At 48.0% G+C, this 18997-nt stretch overlaps 1 protein-coding gene across 3 annotated transcripts in view; it reads left to right on the top strand.

Annotated features, from left to right (window-relative positions):
- Positions 1-18997, top strand: part of RPS6KA1 (ribosomal protein S6 kinase A1) — an 860823-nt gene that overhangs the window by 308565 nt on the left and 533261 nt on the right. Inside the window, exon 1 of one of the 3 annotated variants that reach the window (XM_085647733.1) lies at positions 11357-11565. The exons of the other annotated variants lie outside the window; for them this stretch is intronic. Within the exon in view, the coding sequence (XP_085503859.1) occupies positions 11524-11565 (42 nt within the window). The 5' untranslated portion in view covers positions 11357-11523. Of the gene's footprint in view, positions 1-11356; positions 11566-18997 lie in introns of those variants that run through there. 3 annotated transcript variants of the gene reach the window in all.

Raw genomic sequence — 18997 nt, 5'->3', positions numbered from 1 at the left:
CACGGGAGCGTCAGCTTCGCGAGGGCGATCCGCGGCCTCCCATCCCAAAACAGTTGGCGTTGCAGACCCTCCACCTCCCGAAAGTAACTAGCCGGAACGACATCCATCGTGTTTTGCAAGGCATATAAAAACCGTGGCAACGACATCATCTTAAACAGCGCCGCCCGGCCGAGCGGCGAGAGCGGCAAGCGCCTCCAACGCGCCACATCCGCCTTCAAACGTTGGAGGGGGGGGGGGGGGGGGGGGAGTAGGTTCTGTGTGTATCGGGCCGCCGAGTCCAGGGTAATAAAAATACCCAGATACTTAAATCCATGTTGAGCAACCTGGATAGGACAACCCCGCGGGAGGATAGGGGCCTCCCCTGAGAGGACATATACACAGGATTTAGCCCAGTTGATGACTAGGCCTGAGTTACGGCCAAAGGAATTCAGCACATCCACTAACACAATCAACGATTCACGCGGGGAAGCAAGATACAAAAGAATATCGTCCGCGTAGAGAGAGACTCGATCCTCATACTCAGGAGTCCATCAGAGACCACGAATCGAAGGGTGCCACCGCAGCCACTTCGCCAGGGGCTCCAAGGCGAGCGCAAAGAGGAGAGGCGACAGCGGGCAACCCTGTCGCATGCCCCTACCCAATTCAAAAGGAGCCGACACTCTACCATTCACCACCACCTGGGCTAGCGGTCCGGAATACAACAATTTCACCCAGCCAATGAATCCCGGGCCAAACCCAAACTTCTCCAGCGTCGCCCAGATATATGGCCACTCAAGCGTGTCGAATGCCATAGTGGCGTCCAGGGATGCCAAAATGGCTGGCTCACGTATGAACGGAACCCTTGAGAGCACCCCATGCAGACGCCGCAGGTTAAGCGCGGTGTTGCGATGAGGGATAAAACCGGACTGGTCCTGATGGATCAGGTCGCACACCACGCTGACCAGCCGATTAGCCAGCACCTTGGCCAGAATTTTCGGTTCCGCATTCAAAAGCGAAATGGGCCTGTAAGAAGTGACCCGATCACGTGGCCTCCCCGCCTTGTGAATAACCACAATAGTGGCTAGACGCTGGTCCAGCGGGAGGGAACCCGCCGCCCGGGCCGCAAGGAACATATCACGAAGATGCGGCGCCAATGTATCCGGCCGCAATTTGTACAATTCAATGGGAAGGCCATTAGGACCCATGGCCTTGCCAGAGGCGACTGAACGTATGGCCAGAGCGATCTCCTCAGACGTCGGAGTCGCGTCCATCAACGATTTATCCTCCTCCGAAAGGGAAGGCAACGCAATATCTTTAAGCAGGTCGCGGGAATCCTCTTCTGAGCGAGAAGATACCGGGGAATACACCCCGCGAAAATACGCTGCGAAGCAATCAACAATTTCACCCGGATCAGTAACATACACACCCTCCACTCTCTCAACCAGTGGAACAACTCGACTCGCTCTCTCCTTTTTATCCAGCCACGCGATCAGTTTTCCAGCTTTATCACCCATATCATACAGTCGCCCCTGCTGCTCCCTACTCAGGCCCCTGGCCGCCTCGGTGACTAGGGCTTTGTAGTCCGCTTGTTTGATCCTGAGAGCATGCAGTTTGTCGTCCGTGACACCACAATCCAGGTCACCCTCCAACTCAGTTATCTCAGACTCTATACGGGTCACCTCCTCCCGCTCACACATCTTGGAATGAGAAATGAGGGACAGGGCCTCCCCCCGGAGTACCGTTTTGAACGCCTCCCACAGAGAAACAGCAGACGACACTGATCCCACATTATCTCCAAAATATTGCTCAAGGGATTTAATCAAATCTGCGCGAATTGCGGGATTACGCAGGTACCAGGGGTTGATCGGGACCACCCTCCCCTCCATCCCCGGGACAATATCAAAGTGCAACAAGAGAGGGAAGTGGTCTGAAATACCCCGAGCAAGATGCCGCACCTCCCCGACCCTCCCCGCCTGTGCCGCTGGCATCAGAACATAATCAAGTCTCGAAAGACTACCATGAGCCCCGGAATGAAATGTGTATTGTACCTGCGCAGGATGTTTTAGCCGCCAACAATCCACTAGACCCAGGGTATCTAAGAGGCCAGACAACCAAGTTTGGGCCCGGGGGAGATCCCTGGGTGGGTGACGATCCTCAGTTCCGGAGACCACAGCATTAAAATCCCCACCAACCACTAAGATACCCTCCGGCAGCCCAAGAAGAAGGCGCCCCAAATCAGCAAAAGTAGTCGTCTGCAACCCCGGCGGGACATAAACAGAAACCAAAACAACTACTTTACCCTCCCATCTACCCACCAGAGCCGTATATCGCCCCCTGTCATCATGGAGCACCTCATCAACCTCCAACAAGAGCGAGGTTTTAACCATAATGCCCACACCCCTCGAACCAGAGGTGAAGCCCGAATGGGCCACAAGGCGATAGCCCCGCCTATTCATAGCACAGAAGGAATTACCAATAAGGTGTGTTTCTTGCAAGAACACAATATCAGGTGAAATCCGTTTTAAGAACTGCAGGACCACCCCCCGTTTTATCCTGTCCCCCAGTCCGTTAACATTCCAGGAAAGAAGGCTCAGTCCCCTACCCCCCATCACAGCCAAAACCAATCTGTCCCCTCCCAGAGAGCACCTTGAATAGAACACAACAATATGTCTGCCTTGTGGTACAAACAAACAATACCCAACCCCGACCGAACATTCCAACCAAAACTCCTCCCTCCCTGCACCCCTGCATGAGCCCAAACAGCCCCCCCAACTTGCAGTGTGCCTGTCGCCCCTGCATGAACTAAACTACAAAGACCCCCTAGAGGAGGAAAGAGAACCCCCTCGAGACACACCACAACCTCCACGGGAGGGGGAGCAAAGCACGACAGTCAAGAGACCCTGAGCACAGCCGAAAAGTGGCATCATCAGGAATTAGCCCCAGTATCAATACCAATGGTCCGGTCCAGTGGGCACTCTCCTCCCGCGGCCCCCACACCCTCTCGATCATGTCCCCCAGGCAAAGTGTCCAACCAGTCCCCGGCCGTCTCCGGACGGTCAAAGAAATGAGAGCGACCCTCGGACTCCACACGCAGTCTGGCCGGGAAAAGCATGGCGTATTTCAAGTTCATATCTCGAAGCCGCCGCTTAACGCCCATGAAACGCAGCCTCTGCTTCTGGACCGCTTGAGTAAAGTCAGGATAGAAGTTGACCTCCACGTTCTCCAGCTTAAGCGGCCCCTGCACTCTAGAAGGTTGTAAAATCGCATCCCTGTCCCGAAAGTTGAAGATACGGGCAATAAGAGGCCGCGGGGCAGCTCCGACCTTCGGCTTGCCACCAGGAACTCTATGGGCCCTCTCCACCACAAAGAATTTACTCAAACCTCGAGGCTGCAGACGATTAGAAATCAGGTCCTCCACAAAGAGATCCGCCGCCGAATCCTCCAGTCCCTCTGGCACCCCGATAATGCGAACGTTGTTCCTCCGGGCCCGACTCTCGGAATCCTCCAGTCGCCGATCCGTGAGCGCACTTGCCTGCCGGAGCCGACGTACCTCCGTCTGAAGGGCCGCCACCTCAGTCGTGAGGCCCGACGCGGTGTGAGCCAAAGAATCAACCCTGTCATTTGTCTTGGAAAGATCTGCCATGACAAGGTTAACATCGATGAGAACCGCGTCGAGTTTGTGCACCAGGGTATCAAATTGTTGACCCACCGAGGTCTTCATCTCCGCGATGGCGCCCATGATGTCCTGCAAAGTCAGATCGGTCGGCAAATCCGGGGCATCTGCGGGGCACTCAGGAGGCTTATGCGACCCGCCTGGAGAACCCTTCGGTAGGGTGTAGCGATCCATAATGTTGGCTTGAGTTGCAGCGCCACGCCGGGTCGATTTGGCCCTTGGCCTCTCGCCATCCTGCTTCGTCGCCATTGTCCTGTATCCCGTACACCCACGAGTCCTACCACGGAGAGCGAACAGTCGAGGCCAAGGACCCCAGAGGTCGCCTCAGAAAGGCGGAGCTGGTCCCCGCAGGTCAGGCAGGGTCCCCCAGCGAGGCAACCACCACACACAGAAGAGCCGTGATCCCACTCGCAACAATGGCAAGAGGGCTCAAAAGTGAAAGTGTGGGGTACGCGTCGCGCCAGGCTCGTCCCGCCGTTGTTATTCACTTCTCCACTGCATCACCCCCCAACTCAAGTCCGGGGTCAGGAGAGGAGCAGGCCGCAAACTTCAATCGATGCCCAGAACGGCACACAGGGTCCGATTAAAATACGGAAAACGGGTACCACCTCGGCTCAGGCTCACCAACACAGTCCCCTCAACCGAATCAGGATGAAGACAGGATAAACGTAGGAGGTCGCGGAGGTCCTCGGGAGCCTCGCACCTACGCGGCCACCTTGGTTGCGCGCTAGGCTCCTCCTCTAGTCCACCATCTTTGACTGTTCGGGCTATATTTATGGCTGATAGTACATATTGCTAATTGGGCATTCCCAGATTGTATGAAAGAAGGTACCCAGTGAGGCCTCCAGGTGTGGCTCGGTGCGCGACCAATCACCACAAATGCGACTGCGTATAAGAATTTATGTTGGAATTTGAACTGGACAAGGCGGAAGTACATGGATATAGCTAGCACCCTGTTGGAAGGGATTCTTGAGGAAGGGTGTGGAGTCTAGGTTTCTTGGGGAACGTAGGCAGCCTCGCTCTCTACAGTAGGACGGGTTGGGGGCAGAAGGGCTTTTTGTGGGGGGATTGGGCTAGCTCTGTGCTTCGGATAAGGTTACATCTCTGGTAGGAGGAAGCAGACTAGACCTCTGAGGCACAGCAGGTTGACTGATTCTGGCATGTGGGCAGGGTCTCTGGAATGAGAGAAGAGTTTTTACTAAGAGAAGCCAGGCGTGTTCTCTGAAAGGAGAGCAGACTGGTTTTCGAACAACAGTGCAGGCTGTTTCTCTAGGTAAAGATTAAGGTGGACTTGATACAGGAAGGAAAATTCAGGACTGGGGTCGTGCCGTGACAAGTGGGTATAGGAAGGACTGTGGAAGATATGTTGAAAGCCTGACATTAAGAGCTGTGCAAGCCTGCTTTTCTTCTAGCTAGTGCAGATTGATGCTAATTGGTGTCCATTTGAGTTCAGCTCCACATGCATCACTCTGAGTGGCTTTACGTTTCATTTTTATTTCTCTCCTACTACTGTATCCTACCTACCCTGATTGTGAAGTGCTCTGATACCCGCTGGGGTCTTGTTCGCTCTACACAAATCTTTATAAATACATTTTATAAGCTTTCACAGAGGCATAGAGTGCTCCGTGCCTTCGGAGGGTCTTGCCCAGAGGCTGTGAGGACCTGGTATATGCAGACTGACCACTGTCTCAGGGGGGCTAGTACCATTTCACTGGGCAGTGGAAGCCCCTACCTTTTGCTTGCTAGACACCAAGCTGACTTGGGTTGCAAATGCTGTAACTGTTCATGAAAGCCCCTGTCTGCTTTTCAGTGTTAGCTAGCCCTGCTGCTAGGCATCCCAAGGTCCATGCTTGCGAAGAATCTCCAGCCCGGATTCACTCAAAGGCCGCAAGCCAAAGGCTGTTTGACTTTTCGTGCCTCAGGGACCTTCTTGCAGCTTCAGGTGCCTTTACAGCGCTACTGGTTCCCAGGTAACCTCTTCCGACCAGGTCACTTTGTCCCCTGCAACTTTAGACCCTCGCCATCTCGCTCTTGGGCATGTGCACACTTTTGCACTGCTGCGGAGTTCCCGGTCTTCCCTTGTTAACTCCCTGGACCCAGAGGCCCCTTGTAAAAGCAAGCCTTTGTAACCCCCGTCGCCCAACACCCAAGCACTCCCGCAGTCACTCGCTCCATATTATCCTGTCTTGTTGCTGCCACACTGTCTCGCTCTTAACCCCTCTCAACCAGTCTTAGGTTCCTAATTCAATATGGGCGCTAATCACTATCTGCTCCACTGGACACCTACAGCAGACCCTTGATTTAATGGCTTATTGCTCCTAGGTATGATCCAGTACAGCCCCATTGGCTTTGCAACTCCTGGGGATTATGCAACACCAGGCTCTATGGGTGGGTACTGCGGTACCTGGAGGGATGATCCTTCCACATTTGAGAAATAGTGAATTATTGCATTTTTTACCTGTCTGACCCTTTCATGTTGGTCATAAATAAGATCCTTCTGGAATGTGCATGGACTACAACATGCACATAATTGTGCTCTCCTAAATATCTAACTTGTTGCCCAAACAGTGATATATGTACATGTGTGTGCATATGTATATATGGATAAATGTGTGTGTATATGGATAGATGTGTATGTATGTGTGTATGAGTATATGTGTGTATATATATATGTGTGTGTGTGTATATATATATGTATATATATATATATGTATATATATACACACACACACTTTATCTTTAAACATCCTTAGCAGTTAGACTAAAGAGTACTTCATGTTCTGTATAACAAAATTAATCCCCCAAATGAAGTGAAATACTAGCCACAAATTACAAAATTACATGACACCTAGACTACAAACTGCATGATAACAAGTATCTTATACATGACGAAACTACCAAATGTGTGAAGCACCCCGTTAACTTGAACACAAGAAAATTCCGTTAGAAAAGGAATCTGCACATTATTGCAATAATATGTATGACAGTAATTGCATGGTAATGAGTGGCAACAGCATGACTATTAATCCTAATGTTTGACCACATCGCTATCACTTTGCGCCCACGAAAGTGCGACCGTGCCTCATCGGGGTAGTAACTCCTATATTAATACCCATGCCACACTTGGTACACAGGACCAGCTTCTTGGGATCCTCACTCTGGTACATCCATAGCAGCTCCACTGAGTAGCTGCAGTCCCCTATGGACTTCAGGGATTATCACTTCTGGACTTTACCACTGGTTTCTGTGGGATTACCCCTCCTTTCTATTACTCCACACTAGGTTCATTGAGATTACCACGTCCCCACCATTTTATACTAAGAGTCCATGTTAGTAAGTGGTCAAAAACGAGGTAGGCAGCTACTCCTAGTGCCTGACCACCGCCTCTCAGGGTGGTGAAATAGAGGACTGTATTCCTACTCCATCCCAGCAAATTTGGACCATTCTGAACTTCCCTGTCTTTTTCCATAAATGTATTTAAAATAGTAGTAATTAAAGTTAGGACCTCCAACCTTCCTATCTTGTATAACTGGTTTATCTTGATTTACCGCTGTAGGAAATTGGGTTATTAGCAGGGCCACTGAAATTATGCAGCGATTTTTGCATAATTAGAGATTTGCCGCATTTTCTGCATAATCTGCAGATTTTTACCCCAAAAAATGTGTTTCAAGGTCAAGTGGTTCAAAAGTTACTAAAAATGCAACAAAACATGTTGCCACGAAGTGGAAAATCCTTTATAAAGCTGGACTAGCCACTTTTCTTTTGCATTTGGTTATATTTGAATGTTAAACTGGTACTAATGGGTTGCAACCAATCCTCGGAGTGTTACTAAGTTTAAAAATGATGAAATAATGAAGTAATGCTAATACAAAATGTGCCACATTATGCTGCATAATTTGCTTGCTGTATAATTTACTCAACCCTGCAGCATAATTTGGCCCTTTAATGCCGCAAAATTCCAGTGGCCCTGCTTATTAGCTCTGTGGCTTGCACAAGTAATAGGTCCACAATTACCCCAAACTTGATCCAATCACCCCACTGTAGTGCTTGACTGTCAGGCAGAGAAGCAGACCAATCCAAGGCCTACTCAGGGGAGGTGGTGTGGGCTAGTAATCGCCATTCGCTGGCACGCTATATTAGCCCTCAATAAAAGATTGTCCAGTCAGCGCTTTTTTCTTTAGAAAAAGGAAAAAAACACACACACCACACTACACCCCCTCCCTTAAATGCAATGTATCAATTTACAAATCTATACATTAGGCAGATGGAAAGTACCATAGATGACATTTGGCCACTCAGCCAAAATTCCTCAAAGGGTCATACAAATGTTTATGGTAAGCCTGTTGGCTTGGTCAAAGGTTTAAGATCAACAAACCACATGTTGGGGGGGGGGGGGGGGGGGGAACATAATTTTGTGTGTAAATGCAATCCTGCGTAAATGCACTTATGCTAATAAAGCGTATTCACCTTAACCATAAACCCTGCCAGCATTATTATGTGAATAAAACATTTTACTGTGAAGGAAATGTCCGCTTTGATAGTAAATAAAAGGCACACAATCGTGAAAACCGACCCTAGAGGGCGTTTGTATCTTCCTTATACACCCTTTGGTCACATTAAATGCAACCATAGAACAAGCCCCTAGAGAACGCTGCACTCCCAGCTGTAGAGCAGAAGCTCCAACCTTGGGAGTGCTTTAACATTTCAGAAGCATTCCAGGGTGGTCCTAAATCCTGGTACCCTGTAGAGAGTTGAGTTCTGTTTACAAAAGTCCCTGGCGAGGGGTGTGTGTGGGGCGGTACTGTTGCATTCCTCCAGCCCACCCTCCAAACTTTATTGTTGGTGGTGCCGCTGCCCGTTTTGGGGCCATCAAACAGCAAATCGATATGCGAAATAGCCCTGCAGGGCATTATGGGGTGCTTTTTTGTGGTGTGCCTTGAAATGGAATGAGCAACATCACTGCACCCTTTTGCCTTGTCATGCATCCTCGCACCGCACAGCTTTTCCTTTTATTTTTATTGGGGGTGCCTGGTCCCACCGGACACCCTCATGCCCCCAAAAGTTTGGGGCCGACCAGGGAGCCCACCCCTAGCTGCTCCGTCGGCTTCCGCGTGGCAGACTTGCTTGGTCACATTTGCGGGAGCTGGCAGCTCTGTTCTCCCCTGTCTACTCTGTGCAAGCAGGGTCTTACTGCTTGGTTGCTGCCCACCCTAAAGACATTGGCATACACCCTCACTGGCATGGGGGCAACTGTGCTCCCCCTGTTTCCTGGTGTTTTCAGCATATACAGCTCGGGGTATGGGGTGGTCGGGAAAAAAAAGTCTGGGGAAGGGGGCCCCACGCACACCCCGTACTGAATTGAATTAATTTAAGGAATCCATCTTGCACTGACCGCCATGCCCTAACCCTCCCTCCTTCCTGCTCTGGAGGTAACGAGTGGCCGGGCGGCTGAGCACCACGCGCTCTGTTGTAGGATTTTTTTTTTAAAGGCCGCTGATCGCATCAAATTGACCAACCCTACTAGGCTGATCTTGAAAATATACAAACTGACACAAGAGGCCCATAGACTTAGTATTGCTGGTGCTAGGCTGGAATGGCAAAAAGATCCAGGTAAAATTATTGAAGACGGGGATTGGCAATACTGTTGTTCAATAACCAAATCAATATCACTGAACAGGAGACACTCATACACTTCAAATATGGGAATCGGGTGTATTGTACCCCAGAAAGGTTACATAGATATGGGATGTGGGACACCGCTGAGTGCCCCAGATGTCTGGTAGCTGTGGCTGACTTTCTTCGTGTAGCATGGTCATGTGGAGGGGTAGCCAGATTCTGGAGTGCAGTGTTTAACGAACTGAGCAAGATCACTACTGCCACGCAGAAAGCTGACCCCCATGCTGGCCCTATTAGGATTCGATAAGTCATTAGACAAAGAAATCAGACCCCTTGTGGCTATTGGGTTGCTACTTGCCAGACACTGGGTCTCGATGCGATGGGCCCATGGTCCAGTTCTCACTCTTGAGTGATTGGCATGCAGATATGGTTTACTGGAACACTCAGTAGGATACATATAGTGAGTTGCTCCCTCCCCAGAGTCGCCCCAGAAATCGCTGGGGCCCGTACCAAGCTTATCTTGAGATCAAGGAGTCCGGGGAGACTGAAGAAGAATTAACCCTAATTTTGCATAATACCAGCGAACACAAAAAAGTTGAGATATTCCCGTGCATCTTGCCGACGTGAGATGTGGCGGACCAAACTTATTGGGGATAGGACATACAGCGGTTAGCCCTGCACATTGTAGGGACAATAGATGAAGACAGTAACTGGATGCTAACTAGCCTAAAGTAAAAATACAACAGATGCATGACTGTCTATGTAAAATGAAAATATTAATATTTATTGTGGATCCAAAGTGTCATTGTTAACTCTGGAATGGGGTTAATTTTTATGCAACATATGGTTATATAGTATCCGTATGATCTACGTGTAATCGTGTTTCAATAATACAATTTTTTTTTTTTTTTTAAAGGTCACTGATCGGGAAAAACTAAACTCTGGCTTCACTGAGCTGTTTCAGAACATTTTGGGCTCATTGTACTCCTGGCGGCGAGCTCTAGCCACCAGGAGCAGTTTCAGCAGACTGCCTCAACTCCAAAGTAGTGTAATCTATAAAGAGCTGTTTCTCCTGGGTCCCTTCGCCAGCCTTCCTCCTTGTCTTTATCTCTGGGCACAGAAGACCAGGGCTTCCCCCCCCAACTGGTCCTCTGGGTATAAGGGGGCCAGCCTCACTGGTCCTTGGGGTGGGGGGAAACTGGACCCTGGGGGTGGGGGAAACTGGTCCTGGGGGTGGGGGGGGACTGGTCCTGGGGTCAATTGACGCAGTGTTCAAAAAGGAGCCCCCTCCTGAATTGACTCCAGTTGTCTGGGCTTCCTCCTTTGTCCAGGGCTGTTCCCAGCTCTGGTGCAGTGTGACAGTTAATAAACAAATGCAGATTTTTTTCATCTCCCACCCTTCTCTCCTCAGGAGCTGAGGGAAGCAATGTTAATTGCTCCTTTTGTGTGGGGCAGCCTTTGTTACTGCTGCTGGAGAGCTATCATAGTTGGCCAACCTCCTAGATGGCCTGGGAGTGGGGATTTGAGGGGGCGTATCTAGTAGTTGGGCAGCCCATCCTCCTAAGGCCCTGGAGCCCTAGGGATGCTGAATTTAGTGTGATCGTCATATTCCCCTTATCAGGAATCAAGGCCTTGGTTCCGGTAGGGCTCCTCAGGTGAGTTCTAGTTTTCTGTGCATAGATTCCTTCGGTCCTTCTAGTCTGGAGTCCTATTCTTGTAGGCACCTCTGGTAAGGTGGCTTAGTCTAGGGCCTCTGTGAGTGAGGTGGCCTAGTGTCATAGGACCCTTGGGGTGAAGTAGCTTTTCCTCCGAGGGGCACTGGAGTAAGGTGACCTAGCCTGCCCAAGACTCAACCTCTCAGGGCCTCTGGTGTGAGGCGGCCGTGCCTCCTTCGGGCCCTGGTGAGTGATGTTGCCTAGCTTTCTAAGTGCCGTGGGGTGAGGTCTTAACCTCCGGTGGTACCCACGGCTTCTGTGCTGCGAGAATGCTGAGCAGTGCCGACAGGCACAGACTCACTGTTGCCTCCGTGCGCAGTCAGGGTGAACAGCTGTTGCTTGTGGTTTCTTGTGGGGGGAAGTTGTGCAGTTTCCTTTAGTTCTTATTAAACACTCCCAAAGCACAGAGCCGGGTGCCACCGTGACAGCTGTGAGCCTTCTCTGCGCGGTCCCCCAAGGCAAGGACCTGGTTTCTCCTCTCGGCGTGGGGGCAGCTGAAGGTGTGAGCGACCGAGGGGTGATGGGACACCAGCCACCGACATGCTGAGGCACCTTTTCCGTATAAAGCACCGGAATCCGCAGGCAAGTGCCGACATCCGTGTGAAAGGTAGCTCAGGACTAGGCGCTTTCTGACAGCTCTAACGTAGGGGGTCGAAGTGTGTGATGGTTTGGAGGAGGTAAGGGGGGGTAGCAGGGTGCACAAGGGCCAAGTAAAATGTAAAAGGTCCATTAATTGCCGCAACGCTAAGCTTTTTTCGTTTCTTAAATATTGTTGCACAGTAGTTGGGCAACATGAGTGGCATTGGATGGAGGATGTGGTGAAGTCGACCTGTGGGAAACTTTTTAAGGTGACGAGTCCCAAGACTGTGGGCCAGCTATGGAACCTTTCACGCCTTGCAGGTGCGGAGGTGGCGCCGTCATCCTCTCTGTCGCAGTTTTCAAAACGAGGGGCCAGTGTCGGAAACTTGACCAAGTATCGGGTGGGAGGTCCGGTTTAGCATTCGCGCGAGTCTATGGCCTGAGGAGTGAGTAAGCCGAGAAAGACCTATATCGCTTTCGCGCCTCCTTCATACAAAGTAAACCACAGCGCTGCCAAATAAAAACTCCTGGTTGTAGGCACGCCAGGCCCCTTTACTCGGGAGAGTCCCGGGTACCGTCTTTTCTCGGTTGTAATGTTTCCGCTAGTTCGCCGAGGCTTCGCCCTGCCATTGGTGTTCACACAGCGGAGTGCCACAGAAAGAAGCGACGAGCGAACACTTCCTTCTCGCAGTGTCTGCAGAAACTACCCCCTACTTCCACGCCTAGACCAGCTAATGCCCCGCATTGGGGGTTGGTTGATACATGGCCGTAGAGCAGGTGCAGTGGCACCGGGGCTCACAGGCCTACGGGGGGCCAACCGACTCCTGATTATTGCTGTATTTCACAGTTAAGAGGGGGACAGGGGGTCATTTCCTTCCTTGCACTAGGGCCCATGACGCACAGTCTCAGTTGATATCCGCTTTGACGAAGGAAGATCTGTTCTCAGTTTGAGTGAAAACAGCCATAGAAAGAAAGTGCAGAGAATAATTTTGAAAATTCGGTAGAAACCTGGGTGTTTAAGAAAAAAAAAGCTTTATTGTCTGGTGTCAGGTCTCCCGGAAGTGCACGAACCCCGTTTGTTGCACTCTGAGGGAGGCTCAATTCAACAGTTAGTGTCTTTTCAATTTATAGCGAAACTTTCCGCCCAGGAAACGTTTTTTTAGTTTTTTAAACGTTGTTGAAACTTTGAGCTGATGTGCAGTGGTTTGTGGCTAGAGCACAATAAATTGGACGAGGCAGCGCTGCTGCATTGGGGCTGAAGTAGGGTTTGGACGCACTGCATGTGTTAACACATCACCTCTCTATTTTATTGATAAATGTTTATCCATTAAAGTGTTGGCATTCTTAGGAATGAACCTCCACACAGCTGGTATAAATACTATGTACACATCTGCCTTGTATATATTTTTTTTAATGGATTGTTAACGTTGCGTATTAAGTGAACTAATGTAAACAAAAAAAATGTCTAGTCCGTAAAAACATATGTATGGCGTCTGGCTGCACAGTGAATTAATTATACATAGAATTAACTTAATCTTACACATTTCAAAATCTTTCAATAAATGCATATACAAATGTTTCTATTTGTCCATTGTTAGTGGCAGCTGAACAAAATGACAAACAAAATAAGTGAATATGGATAAACTAACCATGCAGATCTAATGTTTGCAGCAAAGTTATGTCCTCTTCCCAGGAGGTCATAAAAATGTGTTAAGTATTCAGTGCCTCAAAAAAGAACATGATTATTAAAAGCTGACAAATTGAAGGTAAATTCATATTTTGAAATTAACATGATCCCAGACCAGTAAACTAACAAAAAATCCACTAGTTCAGTTCACTCCACCTTCAGTCAAGCTCCGCCTCATAAACGACCTCGAGTCCGTTTCTTCCATCATCTTCCTATTGCATCTAGAAACTTCTAGGTGGCGCCTTGCGGCCTCACAGTAAATTCCTCAGCTTTTTGACCGCAGCTAGATCAAATGTCTTACGATTTCAAAGTTGAAACCCTGTCATAGATGCCAGATGACAATGTCTTTGTCAGACCTACATATCTGCGTGTGAAGCAGGGGCCCTGACCGTGATTCTGTGGCCTACAACTCCTGTTCATTGATGCATCTGAAGGCCATTAGATAGCAGGAGACCAAGATATTTTTGAGCAGAGTCCTTAGGGCCACATCGAAACATTGCCTTCCCCTTCAGGTATGTGTCCTGACAGGATTTGATCTCCCCAAATCTTCCCACACAAAAGCACACCAGGAAGGAGAAATTGTCGTCTTTTTCGATTTAACGGTCCCAGTTCTGGGACCGTTAATAGATTCAATTCCATTGCTTGGTTCTGAGCTTGTCCTTATCATTGGAGAAAATTCCAACAACCTTCCCGCAGGTTGTTGGATTTATTCAGGACTCTGTAGACCACTAGCAAGGGATGAGCCTGTTGATGCTGGGTTGGCGACTCTAGCAGCTCCAACCTGGCACTTCTGGATTCTGCATCTTCATGCGCTATGGTCGTCACAGCTAAAAATTAGTTGGTGCTTGCTACTTGCTCCCGTCTGTGAGCTCTGTTTACTGACTCGCACTGCCCTAGGAAGTTTTCTCAGCACAGCGTTCGAAGTCAGCTGAAATCATCAGATTGTTGTAGGAAAAGGTTAGGGCGTGTTTTGACGATATACCCTGGGCAGAACATAATTTGTCATAATAGAGGAACTTTTTGGGGCCCACTCTGATGCTCTTCCCATGAATGATATGGATTATGGTTTCACAGATAACTCGACAGCTGACAATCTCTCTCCCCCTTGCAATACTGATGCGGTCTCACATATTGATGTACAAATACAGGAGGTCTGGATACTTCAGAAGGGAGTTTCCTTATCCTTCCGGACCTCCTTCAAAAGAAGTCTTTTTTCACTACGGTGGTACCAAAAAAGCTGAAACTTTGGAGTTTACCCTCTGGGGAGGCCAAATCAAACATTTTTTTACAGTAATCTTGCAACCATCCTCTACTATAGTTGCAGAGCATTTGCTTCCCTTCAGTGAGGCACTTCTGGATCCTTTTTTGGCTGTGTGGGAGCCGTATTTTAGATGGCGACTGAGAGCCTTTTTGGGGTGACTGAGAAAACTGTTTTCAGTATCAAGGCAGCCTCTCTGCTTGGGTGCAGATCCTGGAATGAATCCATCTGGAGCTGCAATGGTGGATATTGCCCCTCCTACCTATTTGTGGGTCTTCCTTTTAGCCCAAAGCAAATGCAAGCTAATTTGGTAACAGGTGCCTTCTCACTGGACTGGGCACCATTTGGGAGACATGACCGTGGTAAGCCTTTATTCTGCATTGGAGCAGCGTTTGCAAATAAACATGTTAAAGCTGTGTGAGGTCTGCCTTGCCATAAGGCCTTCATTTCTTCAATCATAGAGAGCGCCATTTAGACTCTGTCCAACAACCCCATCACTGCCATTATATTAACAAAAAAGGGCTGTGGAGTGGTTGACTGAGTTGATTCACTTGTAGCGATGAGCGATTTTTCTCAGATGGTCGTCCACGCAAATTCTTTCAGTGTGTGAACAGATTCTCTTAGTCAACTGTCTGGAGGACCATGAATGAGAGCTACGCGTATGGTGATGGTCCTGTTCTTTTCCAGATCAGGGTGTGCATATGTGGATCTGTGCACATTTTATGAAAGGTTTACTTTACTGGTTTCCTTTTACTCCATTCTTTTTTCCTTTGAGGAATTTGTACATTTAATTGACTTTATTAATGACATTTACTTTTCGAGTCTACACATAGATGCGCTGTTCAGCTTCATACTCCGAATACTGTCTTCTTGGTGACAATGACTTCAGCCTGTACGGACTAAAATTCAGGCCCACTAAGTTCATCCACCATTCACAATATTCTATCTGGACAAGTTGGTCCTCAGTACATGCCTTACTTTCTACAAAAGGTGGCATCTGCCTTCCTCAAGGACCAGTCCATTATCCTTCCATCTTTTCTCACTTCTTCCTCACCCCACCAAACTATGAGCAGCTGCATAGAGTGGAGCCCAGATATGCAATATCCTGTTACATTGCTCACACTCAAGAGGACAAGGTGAATGGTCAGCTCTTTGTGGGCTTTTCCAGAACTCAGACAGGCAAGGCGGTGACCTAACGCACCATTTAACATTAGGCCATCCTCTTTATGTAGATCTGTTAAAGAAGAAAGCCCTCCGGAAGGCATTTATGTTAAATTTACTAGGGCCATGGCTATTTGCAAAGCTCTCATCAGAGGCCTTCTGGGGGCTGACTTCTGCAGGGCAACCACATGGTCATCCCTCTGTACGTTTGGCAAACACGAAGTCCTCACAGCCCAAGCCCGCAGCAAGGCTTTGCCAGGGCTGATATATGGCGGCCTTTGTTAATCAACACTACTCCTTACCACCTCCCAGGCAGTATTGCCTTGGGGACTCATTCTTAAGGTGAGTAAGCTGTGGGAAGATACTACAGAAAAACGTTACGTACCTTTTGGTTACAATATTTCTGTTGGATACATAATCTTCATATTCTTCAGCGCTCTGCCTCCTTTCACAATGAGCCAGTGCTGATAGTGATAAGATCCCAAGCTGTGCAGTCATGTTACATTTGGGCTTGGCCACAGTCATTGATGCAGTTTTGTTTCCCTTCTGCACATCTCATTGGAATGTGGAAAAAGCCCCTAGGACGGACGTCAGTGTGCAGTTCTGTGTTTATTACATGCCAGTTTAGTGGAATCCGGCAGGAGCAGTTGTTTGAAGCCGCATTCCACCTCCTGGTGGCACCGGAGAGCTACTGCTAGTGCAAAAGTTGCTCAGAGCATTTTGATGCCTGGGAGGAGAATGTTAAGGTAAGCAAATTTCAGGCAAAGTATGCATCCACTGGAAATATTGTTACCAATAGTAAGTTACAGGTAATCGTTTTTGTTGCTGAGCATCTTGCAGTGCTGGTTTAGTTGGGGAAAAAATACTGAGTAAGCTTGCTTCAAATACTCAAAGCGATTATTTTGCAGATTGAGAATGCACTGCTACCCACATTTCATATCGTGCATCGATCATAGCGATTAAAGCCCCCATTCTTCTCTGTATGGCTTGAGAAAACAGCAGCAGCCTGTTTGCGGAGATATTGAACTGAAGGATGACAACCTCCACTCAGGACTCGTTGGCAGCCCAAGCCTATTTCTCCTCCTCCATTTCTCTTTATCCATGTGCCATACTCCTCTAATCCAGGCCTACTACTTCTCCACTCATCCAGGACTACTACTTCTCCACTCATCCAAGCCCACTCCTCAGGTCCTTGTATGTATTGTACTCCTCAGCTTCACTTGTTCAAGTCTACACCACCATTCTTCTTGTCTGTGTGCCATACGTTTCTAGTCCAAGCCAACTCCATTCCTCTTGTCCATGTGCCGTACTCCCACACTTCTCTGGATCATGTTGTACTCCTGTGTACTTCTTAGCCAAGCCTGATCCAGTATTGTGAAGGTTTTGCTTTGTCCATTGTACGAAAGGCACACTGCAGAGGGGAGAGCAGAAAAGTGCATTCTAGGCTCCCATGTTAATGTACTTGCACAGCCAATAAAAAAAGGTCGAGTTCCCAAAATAGTGTCCCCTCCTTGTATGCATAATTCCCCTTTAATGGATGGAGATTCAGAGGTTTCCCCCAGGTGTGTCATGCTGCTTAGCCTTTGAGAAGCGATTTAAGGGTGACACTGTGTCTAAAGCCCCACAGTTGTAACAATTGTCTTTATTATGTTTTATGGGAACGAAAGCATAAGACCTACACATTACACAACAGCTTGCAGTCCTTTCACTCCAAAAGTGTAGATTGTAGAATGATACTGATGGCAAACTGCACGTTAATTCAGATTATTATATCTACATGTATCTACCAGTGAGTGCAAAACTCTGAAGGAGAAAGATAGTAGAACCAACATAGTTAGCTGAAATTTTGCCTTGGAGTATTGCCTGAGAGCGGTGAACCTTTGAAATACTTGGGCTGGCAACTCATGCTGTCTGTGGGAAACCTGGACAATTGATTGTGGTCATAAACCTTATTCAGTGTATTGTTCTGTGTCTCTTTATAATACAAGAACAAGCTTTCAAAGGGGCCCTCCTCATATGGCTGACCATGCACCAGTAGAACTTAGTTAAGACAGTTAAAACGAACTCCTAGTAGGTCCCGCCTATAGCTGCTACCTGGACACAATTGTGGTGAAAACTGCCTGGGGCTTCATTAACTGATTTTTTTTTTTTTTTTTTTTTTTAAACAGACACAGAATGACAAGGCAGATGCAAAATCCCCAGCACACAATTATATTATAGGAAAGATGTCCGAGTGCAAAGTGTGAGCACAAATTTAACACAAGTACAATGATTCTTTTTCTCTTTTTCTTTTTAATTCTTCAGGTCTTCAAACAGCCGACACGTGTTTCGTCGTTAACATGGGAAATCGTCCCGCAACTTTATCAAGGCTGTGTAGATAAAATGAGAGACCTGTTGTGTCACCTAGTGACTTTCTTAGGTGCATCCAATTTTCTTAAAACATCACCCTGTGGTTGGTGATATGGAAATGTGGGTTAACACAGACATGCACAAGGTCTGTTCACACGTAATAATACTGAAATGTCCAAAATAGAAGAGGAATTCAGAAAAAATCCCAAATGCCACATGTGGAAATGGTATGAGAGAAGTGCGCCACGCGTGAGGAGAAAATATCTTTACAGACAGAACCATTTGCTCTTGGTGTCGGCACCTGTATTCTGTGAAAGCTGTGCGTTATGATCCAGTGAGTTGGTGGGGCGTGATGGCTGAAAAGGGGGTGCTTAATAGAAGTGAAGATCCCAAGTGAAGTAATATATCAGGTCTATATCTACCTTTCTTCTTCGTAAATCTATCCCGATTGTGAGAAAGACAAAACAGTATCATACTTGAGTCTATACCATCATTAGCCTCAAAGTAAATGCTGCCATCATAATAGCAAAGAAAAGTCACCTACGTTGTCTGTGGTGATACTTCCAACCCACAGAGGGGTTCTATTCTCCTAGACGTCCACTGGTGTGATCTATAGGTCGCCCAAAGGTTCTGGCTTCGCGTGAGATTCTATATTGACATGATAAAGAAATGTGTACGGTATGTGCGCTGAGGATGCGTCACCCTTAGTTACAAAATAATTAGAACTAACTATCTTGATAATGCATCTGTGTCTCAATATATATATAAATAATCACAGCACTAGGGTAAACCGAAATTCTAATATCACAAAAGTGCCTGTATCTAAAAGTTCCAATCAGTATAAACGTGCCTAACGTACAAATGCCATCCCTACGCCAGTATGCATTCCTGATCGTTATTTAGACGAAAGGCATGGTAAGCCCTTGTCACCTTCTCGCAGCCTACCAGGACATTACGGGAGAGAATGGGAGAACATAGAA

This window comes from Triturus cristatus, chromosome 3_2 (assembly GCF_964204655.1).
Source record: "Triturus cristatus chromosome 3_2, aTriCri1.1, whole genome shotgun sequence".
Taxonomy (NCBI): Eukaryota; Metazoa; Chordata; class Amphibia; order Caudata; family Salamandridae; genus Triturus; species Triturus cristatus.
This window is presented reverse-complemented; position numbering and strand designations above follow the sequence as displayed.